This window comes from Leopardus geoffroyi, chromosome A2 (genome assembly GCF_018350155.1).
Source record: "Leopardus geoffroyi isolate Oge1 chromosome A2, O.geoffroyi_Oge1_pat1.0, whole genome shotgun sequence".
NCBI lineage: Eukaryota > Metazoa > Chordata > Mammalia > Carnivora > Felidae > Leopardus > Leopardus geoffroyi.
The window spans coordinates 81,341,912-81,357,546 of NC_059331.1; the positions used below are offsets into that span (position 1 = coordinate 81,341,912).

At 38.9% G+C, this 15,635-nt stretch overlaps 1 protein-coding gene across 3 annotated transcripts in view; it reads left to right on the plus strand.

Annotated features, from left to right (window-relative positions):
- RELN (reelin) overlaps nucleotides 1-15,635 on the plus strand; it is a 531,804-nt gene that overhangs the window by 346,901 nt on the left and 169,268 nt on the right. For all 3 annotated transcript variants that reach the window (XM_045494541.1, XM_045494542.1, XM_045494543.1), the window contains exons 13-16: nucleotides 7,151-7,263; nucleotides 8,697-8,905; nucleotides 9,779-9,907; nucleotides 10,930-11,039. In XM_045494541.1, coding sequence (XP_045350497.1) covers nucleotides 7,151-7,263; nucleotides 8,697-8,905; nucleotides 9,779-9,907; nucleotides 10,930-11,039 — 561 coding nt within the window. The remainder of the gene's footprint in view (nucleotides 1-7,150; nucleotides 7,264-8,696; nucleotides 8,906-9,778; nucleotides 9,908-10,929; nucleotides 11,040-15,635) is intronic.

Below are 15,635 nucleotides of genomic sequence, written 5' to 3' on the forward strand. Positions count from 1 at the left end.
TTTCATTTGTTTCCGTATATTTTTTAATTTCTTCTCTAACTGCCTGGTTGACCCATTCATTTAGTACAGTGTTCTTTAACCTCCATGCTTTTGGAGGTTTTCCAGACTTTTTCCTGTGGTTGATTTCAAGCTTCATAGCATTGTGGTCTGAAAGTATGTATGGTATGATCTCAATTCTTGTATACTTATGAAGGGCTGTTTTGTGACCCAGTATGTGATCTATCTTGGAGAATTTTCCATGTGCACTTGAGAAGAAAGTATATTCTGTTGCTTTGGGGTGCAGAGTTCTAAATATATCTGTCAAGTCCATCTGATCCAATGTATCATTCAGGGCCCTTGTTTCTTTATTGACCGTGTGTCTAGATGATCTATCCATTTCTGTAAGTGGAGTGTTAAAGTCCCCTGCAATGACCACATTCTTATCAATAAGGTTGCTTATGTTTGTAATTGTTTTATATATTTGGGGACTCCCGTATTCGGCGCATAGACATTTATAATTGTTAGCTCTTCCTGATGGATAGACCCTGTGAATATTATATAATGCCCTTCTTCATCTCTTGTTACAGCCTTTAATTTAAAGTCTAGTTTGTCTGATATAAGTATGGCTACTCCAGCTTTCTTTTGGCTTCCAGTAGCATGATAAATAGTTCTCCATCCCCTCACTTTCAATCTAAAGGTGTCCTCAGGTCTAAAATGAGTCTCTTGTAGACAGCAAATAGATGGGTCTTGTTTTTTTATCCATTCTGATACCCTGTGTCTTTTGGTTGGCGCATTTAGTCCATTTACATTCAGTGTTATTATAGAAAGATATGGGTTTAGAGTCATTGTGATGTCTGTAGGTTTCATGCTTGTAGCAATGTCTCTGGTACTTTGTCTCACAGGATCCCCCTTAGGATCTCTTGTAGGGCTGGTTTAGTGGTGACGAATTCCTTCAGTTTTTGTTTGTTTGGAAGACCTTTATCTCTCCTTCTATTCTAAATGACAGACTTGTTGGATAAAGGATTCTCGGCTGCATATTTTTTCTGTTCATCACATTGAAGATCTCCTGCCATTCCTTTCTGGCCTGCCAAGTTTCAGTAGAGAGATCGGTCACGAGTCTTATAGGTCTCCCTTTATATGTTAGAGCACATTTATCTCTAGCTGCTTTCAGAATTTTCTCTTTATCCTTGTATTTTGCCAGTTTCACTATGATATGTCGTGCAGAAGATCAATTCAAGTTACGTCTGAAGGGAGTTCTCTGTGCCTCTTGGATTTCAGTGCCTTTTTCCTTCCCCAGATCCGGGAATTTCTCAGCTATTATTTCTTCAAGTACACCTTTCAGCACCTTTCCCTCTCTCTTCCTCCTCTGGAATACCAATTATGCGTATATTATTTCTCTTTAGTGCATCACTTATTTCTCTAATTTTCCCCTCATACTCCTGGATTTTTTTATCTCTCTTTTTCTCAGCTTCTTCTTTTTCCATAATTTTATCTTCTAGTTCACCTATTCTCTCCTCTGCCTCTTCAATCCGAGCTGTAGTTGTCTCCATTTTATTTTGCAACTCATTGATAGCATTTTTTAGCTCCTCCTGGCTGTTCCTTAGTCCCTTGATCTCTGTAGCAAGAGATTCTCTGCTGTCCTTTATACTGTTTTCAAGCCCAGAGATTAATTTTAGGACTATTATTCTAAATTCACTTTCTGTTATATTGTTTAAATCATTTTTGATCAGTTCGTTAGTTGTTGTTATTTCCTGGACGTTTTTCTGAGGGGAATTCTTCCATTTCGTCATTTTGGATCGTCCCTGGAGTGGTTCGGGACTGCGAGGCACTTCCCCTGTGCTGTCTTGAACAACTTGCATTGGTGGGCGTGGCCGCAGTCAGACCTGATGTCTGCCCCCAGCCCACCGCTGGGGCCACAGTCAGACTGGTGTGTGCCTTCTCTTCCCCTCTCCTAGGGGCGGGATTCACTGTGGGGTGGTGTGGCCTGTCTGGGCTACTTGCACACTGCCAGGCTTGTGGTGCTAGGGATCTGGCGTATTAGCTGGGGTGGATCGGCAAGGTGCACAGGGGCGGGAGGGGCAGGCTCTGCTCGATTTTCCTTCAGAGATCCCCTTCGGGAGGGGCCCTGCAGCACCGGGAGGGAGTCAGACCCGCCGGAGGGATGGATCCACAGAAGCACAGCATTGGGTGTTTGCGCGGTGCAAGCAAGTTCCGTGATGGGAACTGGTTCCCTTTGGGATTTTAGCTGGGGGATGGGTGAGGGAGATGGCGCTGGCGAGCGCCTTTGTTCCCCACCAAGCTGAGCTCTGTCTTCCGGGGCTCAACAACTCTCCCTCCCGTTGTCCTCCAGCCCTCCCGTTCTCCGGACAGAGGTGTTAGCTTATAACCTTCCAGATGTCAAGTCCCTCTTGCTGTCGGAATACACTCAGTCCGGCCCCTCTGCTTTTGCAAGCCAGACTAAGGGCTCTGCTTGGCCGGCGGGCTGCCCCTCTGCCCAGCTCCCTCTGGCCAGTCCGTGGAGCGCACACCGCCTTTCCGCCCTTCCTACCCTCTTCCATGGGCCTCTCGTCTGCGCTTGGCTCTGAGACTCCGTTCTGCTAGTCTTCTGGTGGTTTTCTGGGTTATTTAGGCAGGTGTAGGTGGAATCTAAGTGATCAGCAGGACGCGCGGTGAGCCCAGCGTCCTCCTACACTGCCATCTTTCCAGGATCCTCCAAGAATATTTTTAAAAATTTAAGGGTTTGAAGAGTGAAGAGAATGCCAAGCAAAGCCAGTATTTTTGAAAAAAAAAAAAAAAGCAATTATAAATTTGCATGACATGTTTGAGGCAGGTGAATTTTCCCAGTATAACTGAATGGAAGGATAGAAGGGGAGCAGGAAAAGGGAACCAGAGACGAGTGGTGGTTTTCTTTAATATCACCTAAGAGGAGTTCAGATTCTCTTTCTCTAGGCAGCATGCAGCCATCAGATGATTTCTGTCAGTTCTGTGACACATTCTCATCTGTGTTTTAGAAAGATAACTCTGGCACAAGTGTGAAGGAAAGACTGAAATGGTCAGAAATTAGAGAACAGGAGACCAGTTAAGGTTAGGTAGGGTTGCCAGAGTGAAAGGAAGAAAAACAAAATAGCCTTTTAAATTGTTTTTAAATTGAGGTATAATTGACATACAATATCCTATTAGTTTCAAGTGTACATCATAGTGATTCGATAGTTTCATTTAAAAATAATTCCTATGATGAATCTTAGTTACCATCTGTCACCATACAATTATTACAATATTTTTTACTATATTCCCTATGCTGTACTTTTTATCCTCATGACTTATTTATTTTATAACTGGAAGTTTATACCTCTTAGTCCCCTCTACCTATTTAAATCTGAATTTCAGATAAAGAACAAATAATTTTTTGTATAAATATTGTTCATGCAATGTATTTTATCTGGCAACACTAAGGAGACTATTGCACTAGTCCAAGCAACAAAAGAATATGGCAGTGACAGTGGTAACAATGTGAAGGAGGGAACAGAAAATAAGTAGCTGAAGAGAAGGAACCAACAATTGAGGTTCACACCCAAGTGACTATGGGGATTATGAGAACAATATTGGAAAGGACAGAGATTTCTTTCTTGGGTGAGTAGAAGAATGGTACCATTTCCTGAAATAGGAAATGTCCAAAAATAAATAAATAAAGAGTAAATATGGACTAGAAGATTCTGACATTAGATGTGTTGAGGTTGAGGCTTCCAGAAAGCCATATGAAGGTGGAAATTCTCATCAGGGTCTGAATCAGATTTGAAAATCATCAGCATACAGGTGACAGTTGGAGCCACTAGAGTTGCTCTGTTCTCCCAAACAGAAGGCAGAGTAAACAAAGGGCATGAAAAAGGCTCAGTGAGAACCCTCATCTAGTTAAAGAAGGCATATATATAGACAAAGGATACTGAGAAAGGACATAAAGATATGTGGGAGGAAGGTGCCATTCTGCACTGAAGAAGGAAGGGAAGAGTGTGGTTTGGGGGTGGGGATCAGCAGTGCAGGGAATGCCACAGAGAGGCCAACCAGGATAGGGGCTGAGAGCCCCCCCCCCCACTGACTTCGGAGAGAGTATCCCCCATGGTGTGATGCAGGGGAAACCCAGGTATGTAAAGTTAAAAGAAATAAAGACATGTGTCACTGAAAAAGGACCATTCCTTCAAGAAATTCATCAGTAAATAGAAGAAAAGAAATGGGGTCTAAGATCTTGAGGTTTAGAAAGCAGAATCTAACAAAGGTGGTTTTCACATAGGATAGGATTTAATAGGACAGAACAGTAGGGTAAGATTGGGTAGGATAAGACTGGACCTGTAGAAAGACTTTAAAATTTTGGTAGCTGATGGAGAAGAAAGCAATATGGGAAGAGATCTAAGATTTGGTAGACAATTTATAATGGCACCTTAGGAAAATCAGTGCCTGGTTGTTAATCTAGGGAAGATCATACTCCCTTCCTGTCTGGCCCTGCCTATATGTTCTTCCTGGTTTCATCCCTGGGTTCATATCCATCTACTGTGCCTATTTCTGGAAAATTTGCTCAACTTTCAAAATTCGGTTCTGGTCTGTTTCCTTCATTCATACATTCATTCATTCATTCAACAGAAATTCATGGAGGGCCAGTATCCAACACTGTTCTTAGAACCAGAATGCAGTGAATACGACAAAAATAACCTAACGTACATCATTCATTCATTATTCCTTCAACATATTTATTGAACATCTCCCATAGCCCACACTGTATCTCTTTTCTCTGAATTTTGGCTGCAATTATGGCAGCACAATACAGTTTACCACTAATTATCCTTCTTTGGTGTATATTAACCTTGTTTTCTTTGCTAAATTACAAATTTTTTGAGGTTGGGGCCTATTTTCCCTTAAGCCCAATGCCCTATACATAGTAAATAACAAAATCACTTTCCCAATATAAATATCTTAAAAGCTACTTAAAACAGGACTCAAAATATTTTAAAACTGACTGTCCATCTAGTATTTATTGAAATCTTCTATACTTGAATTGCTGTACAAAATGCCCCTTGAGTCATACCTTTCCACAATACATCAAAGCGAATGAAACTGAAGAAGGAATCTGTATCTTTCTGTACGAGCTGCTGTCACAGAAGCTTCACAGAACTGATAAATTGCCCCCAGAGGGATCTTTTAGATAAAGTCTGTCATCCTTTTAAAGTCTTGGCTCCTTTTGGACTTTCTTCTTCTGTCATTCTGGGCCGGATGAGCTCTCAAGTGTGTTTCAGCTCCCTCTGAAAGGCAGGTGAAGTTCACGAACTGTTCTTAAGAGAGCAGAGATTTACAGGGAACAAATCAATGAAATTAGAGAGTACTGATGGTTCAGTCCCTATGTCTCTGGGTATGTTGCTTAAATCCACACTGCCTGTGACTTTTCACCTTTTCTTTGTTCTTTTTTGTAAGTCTTTAGTATGTCCTTAATAAAGAAGTTACATTTTTTTAGATGGGAATTTAGTTTTCATGCAGATCTTTTCCCCCAGAGACAGTCATTTAGGATGACTTTCCTAGCTATATTTAACCATAACATAGAAGTATGTAAGGAAATGCTAAAAATTATGACAGCAGATATCAGAATCCTGAAGGTTTTCTCTACCATTTGTTGCCCTTAAACAAGGACATCCTAACATCTGTTAGGTTGAGGGTAACATTATCACCATATCTTCAGATTAATTAACTCAATAAAATTTATTATATGCCAAGTTATATATGTCTAACAGGTGTAACATGCTATATTTCTATGCTTTATGACTACCACCATCCAAGTTACTTCTGTTATTATGATCCTTCTTATGCTAATTAAGGTCTAGCTTTCTTACTTAAAACATCACATATTAGCAATTTCTCCTGATCGACCCCAATAACCCAGGATGAAATGGAGCTAGACATTCCTCCTTTCCTTCCTCCCTCTCTCCCTCCCCCACTGCTCCATCAGTCCATCTTTCTTTTCTTTTCTTTTTTCTTTTCTCCTCTCTTCCTTTTTCTTTCTTTCTCTTTGTCTCTTTCTCTCTTTCTTTCTTCCTACAGATGGTGTTCTAGAGTTTTGAGGTTGCCTTACTGTCACCATAGAGTATTAGCAGCAGAAATCGCCGATAGATGAAAATTAACATTAATGGCGATTAATTTAAAAACTGGAGGGCATTTTTTGAAAGAGTAATAAAATTAAGAGTTAACGTTATAATTTTTGGACCATAAGGATAGAATATTTTCCAGGAAATCCATGTACATACCTACATTCCTGCTATTGTGATTGCTGCTGTTATGAATGATAATGGTAGGTGGGGAGACGTTTCTGGTTACACATGTAATCCTTTAAAATCCAGTTTCTGCAGACAGTTCATAGAGCCAGCAATAGTAAGGATTATTGGCTGAATGCAGTAGTGAAAAGAATAGAGGGTCAAGGGCTAAAAGACATACCATTGACTCATGGCTTTTCCACCAATTAGTTGAATGGTTTTCAGTTTCAGGTACCTGTTCTGTTACTCAGTTTTGTCATCAGGATGATCTTAGTTACTTCTCAGTTCTAATGTTCCATTGTTTCATTTGACTGTAAAGTAGAGTGATACAGAATATTTATAGTTTGCACTCTCCAACGACCAAATGAGGTACCAGAAGTAAAAACGAAAAATGTAAGATGAACTGCATTTAAAATACAAATACCAAATATATGCTAAACTATTGAAGATACTGTGTGCAACAGTTTAAATATTACCACTTCAGAAATAGTTGATCATTTTTAAAAAACCATTATCAATACGTTCCGAATTTTGGCCATTAAGACCTTAAATGTAAGGAAGTGATAGTTTATTAAAAAGCAGAGTACATCTTTTCAATGTGGGTTAAAATATGGACAGGTTCCACAGCTCATTGCAGACCGTCATTTGAGCAGTCTCACGAAGCACAATAGTTAACTTTGGCCTTCCCAGATATCAAGTCTTTGATCTTTAGCATGGCTCTGAACTATCTTTACAAATTATTTCCTTGGGTCTAGTTAATTTTATTTATGGTCATTCTTAAGTGACATCTGGTTTCTGTTGTTATTTTTTTTATTTGAAAGCTAACACTATACCTGTTTATGGATGCAGTTAAGTTAACAACTTAAAATTTTTGTTTTGTACAGGAGGAATTTGTGACCCTGGAGATTCTCATGAAAATGATGTCACCTTGTATGCAAAGATTGAAGGAAGAAAAGAGCACATTACACTGGATACTCTTTCCTATTCCTCATATAAGGTATATATGCCAATCCATGTGCCAAATGGCCCCACTGTAGACTTCCCTAGACAAGTCAAAGTCAAAACCATGAAGACCAAGCTAGATGCAGAAGAGAACACTCTGTTCTAGAAGCCCAGAAATTTGCCAGATTTCTTAAAAAGTGACATGGACATTGTAATACTCACTTTTCCCCCCTGATACAAAGGAAAAATGAGGTTTTATTGGGAAAAATGAATTAGACCCCACCAGAGATTATAAGATGGGAGACCAGTACTCTGAGAATGATTTTTGTACCCAAGAAAGCCCTAAAAGTGGTTCTAATTATAAAGCTTCACAGACTTGTTATCAGGCATCATGGGCATTTTTCCAGCATTTTAAGATTTCCTAGGCAGAAGACATTGTATAAGTACAGATTATTACTACTTTTGCTTTTATTTTATTTTATTTTATTTTATTTTATTTTATTTTATTTCTTTCTTTCTTTCTTTCTTTCTTTCTTTCTTTCTTTCTTTCTTTCTTTATGGCTAATTATAGCCACTGAAATTGGCCTCTTTTACTTTTCCCTTTGGATCTAGGACATCTGCAGGCTGTAGTTATGTGAAAACATCTTCAAAATTATGTGTGATGCTTGTCATTAGGTGTGGAATTATTTTTTTCTAGTGGTAGGTTTATTTGTGCTGAGACTACACTCACCCATTCATTACTAGTTAGGCTTTTCTCCACGTTGATGGCACCCTTGGTACTATAAAGAGCTTGAACACAGCCAGCACCTAGCATTTCATGGTTTCAGTTAGAAGACAGGAGATTAACCCTGAAGCTAGAATAGGGAACAACCAGAGAAGGTATTCTCACACTCCATCTGCTAGGGTTACCCAAATTATCTCACGTGGGATTTCATAATGGACTAGTTTTCCAGCTGTGACTAGCTAGGGTTACACCTGCTCTGGTCATCTGCACGCCACAGACCAAACGAGTTATGTAAGTTGTCATGGGTTAACTTGTTGACTCTGGCAGTTACTGCCTAGAGTCATATTTTCAGAATACCTAGTTTGGCAACGGTCGGTACCATACAAATTCACTTTAAAAGAGGACTGATGATAAAGTATTGATGCGAAGTTGCTTTTGTCTTGTGCCAAGGTCTATAAAATGAATACCTATGCTTTGGTAACTTTAAGGACCTTACACTCATTTATCTTCAGGTAGAGGGGCCCTGATCAGTACACACAGAGAGCTCCAGGTGCCTGCAAAGGAGGAGTCCTAAGTGACTCAAACAAATGCCCACTGAAGACCACATCTACTAACCGAAATAACAGATGGAACACACAAGACCTCCCCTGGTGCTTAACAAATGGCAGTTATATGCATAGTAATTGCAAGCTTGAATCTAGGAGAATTCTCACAGACTCACGTAGAGGGCATTACGAATGATTTTGGTTTCCTTTGTTTTGAAGGTTCCATCTTTAGTTTCTGTAGTCATCAATCCTGAACTTCAGACTCAGGCTACGAGATTTTGCCTAAGGCAAAAAAACCATCAAGGACATAACAGGAATGTCTGGGCTGTGGATTTTTTCCACGTCTTACCTGTTCTGCCTTCTACAATGTCTCACATGATACAGTTTTCCATTAATCTGGGATGTGGAACACATCAGCCTGGTAACAGGTAGGAAGCCCTATTTTTTGAGTGTGTGAACCAGTTAAAAGTGAACATGTGGGGGAACGTGACTGGCTCAGTTGGTAGAACATGTGACTCTTGATCTCAGGGCTGTGAGTTGAAGCCCCATGTCGGGTGTAGAGATTACTTAAAAAATAAAATCTTAAAACTAAAAAATGAATATGTGGACTTGGCTTTTAAGTTGGAGCAACTTCTCAGTAGGTTTTCAGCTGAATTTTTAATGAAACATCCTTTAAAAAAAATACACACTTTCCCCCAAAGAAGAGCTCTTCAATTAATATGCAGAGTGTGATTGGATAATTTTAAGTAGAAATGACTTCGTTCTAAGAGCTCGGTCTTAGGTATCAGAAGTGTTTGCACGCGCTGTGGCAGCCGTCCATGCTGACAGATTGCTGAGAGAAAAGAAAAACAAATAACTGAAGAAAAGCTTGACCCCATGTTGGTTAGTGACCCCCTAATAATAGGCACGGAAATCAATTAACACTTCAAGAGCTATGACTCCTGCGTTTCACTTCTCAGAAGTGTTGCTCGTGTCCTTTCTAAGAATTTTTTGAGTCTCACATTCACAGGATGAGGTGGCAGTGTGAGACGTGGTAATTGCCTTGCCATCTATCAAATTGGAGAGCACAGACTCAAGCTACCATTTGTTGGCTTCAAAAGATAGTTCATTTCTATAGCCGTAATTGAACCGTTTGCCCTTTGAAGGCTGGTCAGACTTCAGTGGAGGGGAGAACAAGGATTTTGGACACAGCATCTTAAAATTTGTTACACTAGTTCTGCAGGTGTTTACTGTACTTAGCCAGAGGTGAGTCATTTCGTTATCTTTGCCCTTTTTTGTTGTGCTTGTTCTGGTGTTATCAGTGTCAGCCTGGAGTTTTCCACCAACCATGGGCGTTCCTGGTCCCTCCTCCACACTGAGTGTTTACCCGAGATCTGTGCTGGACCCCACCTCCCCCACAGCACTATCTACTCCTCCGAAAACTACAGTGGGTGAGTAAATTCTCTGAGATATCAGGAGATTTGAATTCATGTTGTGACTCAAAATCTACCAATAAGCTCGAGACTAATAGTTTTTCATAATAGGTAAGGAAGCTGCTTTCTCTTCTTCAGGTGATTTAGGAAGGATCTTATTAAAAGAAACAAACAAACAAACAAACACAAAAAAACGACAGTAACCAGTAAATCTGATGCAGGATCACAATTTGTAGGGTTATTCATTCATTTATGCTCTTGGCTTTTATATTTTGGATATATATAACTTAAACTTAGACATAAGTTTAAATTCTATGTAGTGATTCCATGGTTATTGCCAAAGGGCTTCTTGCCAAACTACTTACTTAGGGAAAGATGCAGCATAGAGAGGTGGAAGAAAGTTAAGCTGTGCAATTGAACCAAGTTCAAATCCTGGTTCTGCCATCTACTTGGGTAATGATATTTCCTCCCTAACTTTCCCCTTTTTCCACATAAATTAAGGACAATGATACACCCCTTTGAGGGCTGTGCAGAGAATTAAAGATGACTGCCAAATACTTACCACCTTACAGAGTAAACACTGGATAAACCAATAAAAAAATATTTCCAAGCATGGCAAAATTAAGTTGAGAATTGCTTTCTTTCTTAGCCTCTATTTAAATGTGCATAGGACCAGGGAATAGCAAAAAATAGAAAGCAGTCAATGCTAATCAGCCCCATGTCTGCACAGATGCTTATTCTCAAATAATATCTAAAGTCTGAGTATTGATGTAAAAATTTCTTAAAGGAATATCTAAAAACAAAACAAATATCACTTGCTAATAAGAGCAAACCCATTACTCTAGTGTGATATGAATGTTTTTAGAAGTTATATGCTTGTCTAAAACTGTAGCCAAACTCCACAGGTGAATTTAAAGACTTTATTGCCAAACTTTAGTGCTGTCCCAAGCATACAGAAACTACAGCATCAAAAGCATGTAAAATAGGTTCAAAAGATGTGAATGTAGTTTTGAAGCTGTTTTGTGCTAAATTTCTTGCAGGTGGAACCGAATAACGATTCCCCTTCCTAACGCAGCACTAACCAGGGACACCAGAATTCGCTGGAGACAAACGGGACCAATCCTCGGAAACATGTGGGCAATTGATAATGGTTAGTTTATGCCTGTCATAATCACATGCCATTGATGTAGAGTCTTCCTGTGCTTTTGTTCGTTGGCACAGACTTAATCACATTTCTAAGTCATGGTCTTGCGATTCATTAAACGCCCTTTCTTCCCTTTCTCCTTTGCATTCCGTTAGAAGCCCAGGGATGCACAATCAGAAAAAAAAGGCAGCAGAGTCAGCAATATTAGATGCAAGAATGTTTCAACATACAGAATTTAAAAGCCCTGAAACTCAAATTCACAGTTGATGACAGGGGATATCCTAACATTTTCTTTGAATGTTTTACACAAAATTAACATAAATACTTACCATACTGCATGTATTAAAATAAGAGCCATTCTTCTCTTAGTAACTACCACAACATCTGGAAAGCTTATCTTTTAGATGCAGACACCACACATTAAGGGAACATCATCTCTCAAATGAAAGTTCTGAAGTGAAACTTCTACCTCCTTCTCAGAAAACTGTATAACAAGAAAATTTAGATATACATAAAATATCCTATGTTATCATTAATTTTTAAGCGAATTGTTGATCATTTTTGCATAACTTTAAAGCCAATGTCACTTATAACAGGTGCACATGAGAGAAGATATTTTAAGTTATTGGGGTGCGTGACTCAATTTCTTGTATTTGTTATTAATAGTCTGTTTTTCTTAATAATTCTAATTACAGGAAGAGTCATCGATTTCCTATTTTCAGAGTATATCAATTTGACTGAAAAGTTATACTACAAGGAAGTAGAAAGGGAGGGAAGGAGGGACAAAATGTCAATACTTAAGCAAACGTAGCATAGCCACTGACTTTGATCGATTTTATAAAGTAGGAAAAGCCTACCTCATTCTTTCATGCTGATTTTCCATGTTTTAATAATCTTTTTGCTACTTTGAATAATTTAAAAATTGATACACATTTAGTGGAATACATTCTTGAAACTCAGGAATAACTTCAGGCAAGAAAACTTACTGATGAGCCAATGTAAATTCTTTAAACACTCTGTATTCAGAGAAGACCAATAAAAGGCCCGGACTTCAAAGACCACATTAGTTATATAGGTATAAACATAGTATGTTTGCAAAACCATCTAAAGGGTTAATTTGTTTAAAAGAAGTTTTGGGCGCCTGGGTGACTCAGTCGATTAAGCGAACGGCTCTTGATTTTGACTCAGATCATGATGTCATAGTTCAAGAGCTCAAGCCCCACACTGGGGCTCTGTGCTGGTGGTGAGGAGCCTGCTTAGCATTCTCTCTCTCCTCTCGCTGCCCCTCCCCTATTCTGTCTCACTCTCTCCCTCAGAATAAATAAAGAAATTAATTAATTAATTTTAAAAATGCAGTTTCTCAACTGGCAGAACATTTTGCATAGCATTTAAATTACAATGCCTGTTCACTAGTTCTAGGGAATAATTATGTACCTCTGAATAGTGGGATATGGGTGACTTTTCCCCTGCTGTCATACTTTTACGGGTCCTATAATGAACTTATATTACTTTGATAATAATCAAAGAAATCGAAAAACCAATACTAAAGCAAATGAGGAAATTAAGAGTGCTGTGAAGCACATATAAGCCTATGAAAAGAATATCTAAATTTCCTAAGCAAGGCAATTACTAAGTCAGAAAGGGTCCCACCATCTTGTTTTGAGTAGAATGAGAAAAGGTAAGAATATATGAAAAGAGCATGGTTAGCACTGTATGTCAGATGCAAAACTTGGGACAGAATCGCCTCGATTCTGTTATCATCCTATGTGTGAGGTGTTCACAAAAACAAGACCTGCTCTCCGGCTTCTTCATGAGGCTTGAAGAGGACATACACTCAGTCTTTCCCCAGAGAAATGTGTGCCAACTTGCCAAAGAATGCTTCTGAAATCTCTCCCACTTCACTATGGAATGCCAAAAGGATGTCAAGGAAAACAAACATAGACAAAAAAACAGGTCAATATCCTACTTTTGTTAGATATGTTTTTCCTGCTAGTGTGTACAGAAAGTATTTTCAGAATTATCCTGAAATTCCTAGCAGAACGGAAAATCCTAGGGCAAAGTATGTTTGTTAATCACTTTCTAATATTCTCAGCTTGATTAAATTAATAATAGGGGTAAAAACAAAGCTGGCCTTTCCACACTCATAGGAAAAAGGAACCTATCAACTTACTCATGCTGTGAATCCCGATGACCCCAGTGTTTGCAGGGAAGGATGACACGATTCTTAATTGCAATTTTTTTCGTTGACTTGAAGAGTCTTGTTTTATTGTTGAAAATTTTTTTGCAGTGGAAGCTTTTTGAACATAGGTACACTGTAGGGCAGCCTCCAGAGTGACCCTGCAAAATGCAATGAAGCACTTACAGAACTTAGAATAAATCCTTCTGCAGCCATAAAATCATGTTCTGGGAACACAGTCTGTAGGCTTTTCCAAGCTACAGAAGAGTGAAGCCCTTTCCTGATTTCTCAGCACTTTGCTGTCTAGTGGAGCCCAGCAAGGCAGATGGAGCAGGAAGGATTCTTGACCCCAATATCATGGTGATCATAACTGTATGGTTCCAGGCAGCCTGCTAAGCATGAACATTTCATTTACTCTTTCCTCCAAGGATTATTATCCCACTTTAAAGAATAGGGACACTGAGGCTTAGACAGGATAAATCACTTATCCAGAGTTTCCCAAGTGAAACGGGAATTTGAATCCAGGTTTATTTGACACCTAAAACCCGTAACTTTAACCACTCAACCTGCTATCTGCTCTCTTCCTCAACCATCAGTTTTCTTCAGCCAAGAGTTTTTCCTGGCCTGCTTTGCATCACACTTGAATTACTGGCTCCAGAGAACAAGTGTTTGTAGGAGCATAGGCCACAGGGAAATTTATTTTAAAATGAAATCATTTAGGGATGCCTATGTGGCTCAGTTGGTTGAGCATTTGACTCTTGATTTTGGCTCAGGTCATGATCCCAGGGTTATGGGATCCAGCCCCACATTATGCTCCACATTGAGCATGGAGCCTGCTTGAGATTCTGTCTCTCTCTCTCTCTCTCTCTCTCTGTCTCCCCCCACCACCCCCCGCTCCTCTCCCATACCTATGCTTGCTCTCTCTCTCTGTCTCTCAAATAAAAAAATAAAAATAAAATGAAATCATGTAACTATTTTGGCATGATTACAAGACAGAAAAAAAGATGATAATGGATGGTAAATCTGTGCCTAAAATTGAACATGTGAGGTCTTAACAACTGTTGCATCTCTAATTCCTCATTGGTTTTGTTCCCTTTTTACACTTTGTTATGTTATTCATTGTGCTGATTATCAAGAGGCTTAATATCTATAAATATATTTGAGCCTGAGTATCTCAGAGCCTACCATTCAACCATTAGGAATCCTTTTCTTGATATTCCAGTGATTAGAATTTAGGTTTATAACATCGTTATCAGTCAAGCCCACCATTTAGGAAAAGATATGCATTTCTGAGAAGACAATGCACGACAGATTTTATTTTAACTCCCCACTTCAGGAAGGATGGGTTAATGTTTCGAAGGATATTTAACAATCATCTGCAAGATGTTATAGATTTCTCCCAGATAAGAATGGAAGTTATAGTTGTTTTTTTGTTCAAGTGAGCAAAGGCTTTATTGGAATTGGGATTTGTATTGACAGTAAAGGGTTATAGAGCCGCACAGAACAGGAAACAACTTCAAAATCATTACTGTCACTCTCCTAAAATCTAGCAGATAATTCCTGTCATAGAAAATTTCTGTCTCCTGAACATATTTGCTTCTAGTTTATATACTTTTGAGATGACAGTTCTCTCCTCTCCCAAGTCACCCCTGTCTCCAAGCCTTGCAAATTGTCATTTTATCTTGCAAAGCAGTTTAAGAATTGAGCTAAACTCTTCATAGTGTAAACTATGGCTTTCAGTGTTTCCCCTTCCATAGCAAGGAGATGCATTATATTGGTTATTGATAAACATAAGAGACATTTATTCCAACCCCATCACTTGTGTCAACCAACTATCCTAGAAGGCAAAACCTGGGATTTATTTATTTAATGACGTTAGTTGAGATCCTGAATCAGGTACTGGGATGGGCCTTGTCAAGGTAACAATAAGCGGATCAGGTGGTGACTCCGCACTCACAAACTTATGGTCAACTGGCATAGATAGATGTTATTTAAGAAAAGAAATTTACACAAGCATATACTGCAAATTATAAAGATTATTAAGAGAAAAGTACAGGGGGCTATGGGTTTCTAGCAGATAGGCTCATCTAGTGCAGATGGATTAAGGAAGAGTTAGTTATAGTTTTTAATTAAATTATAATGTCTCCATTTCATGATATATCAAATTGGTCCTTTGAAAATTAGTTCTACCTAAAGAAATTAAACTGTAGAACGTTCAACTCAGAAGCACTAATATTCTTCCTGAAATCATTTTAGCCAAAGAGACTCCATTAAGGAACCCAAATCATATGTTCTTACCTTTTTTTTTTTTTTTTTTGCTATGAAACATTAAAATCTTGAAAGAATTAACTTAAAACACTTCCAGCAAATTTGTAGCTAAGCACTTAACTTGTCACATAGTGCTCTGTATGTCACCCTGGATTCCT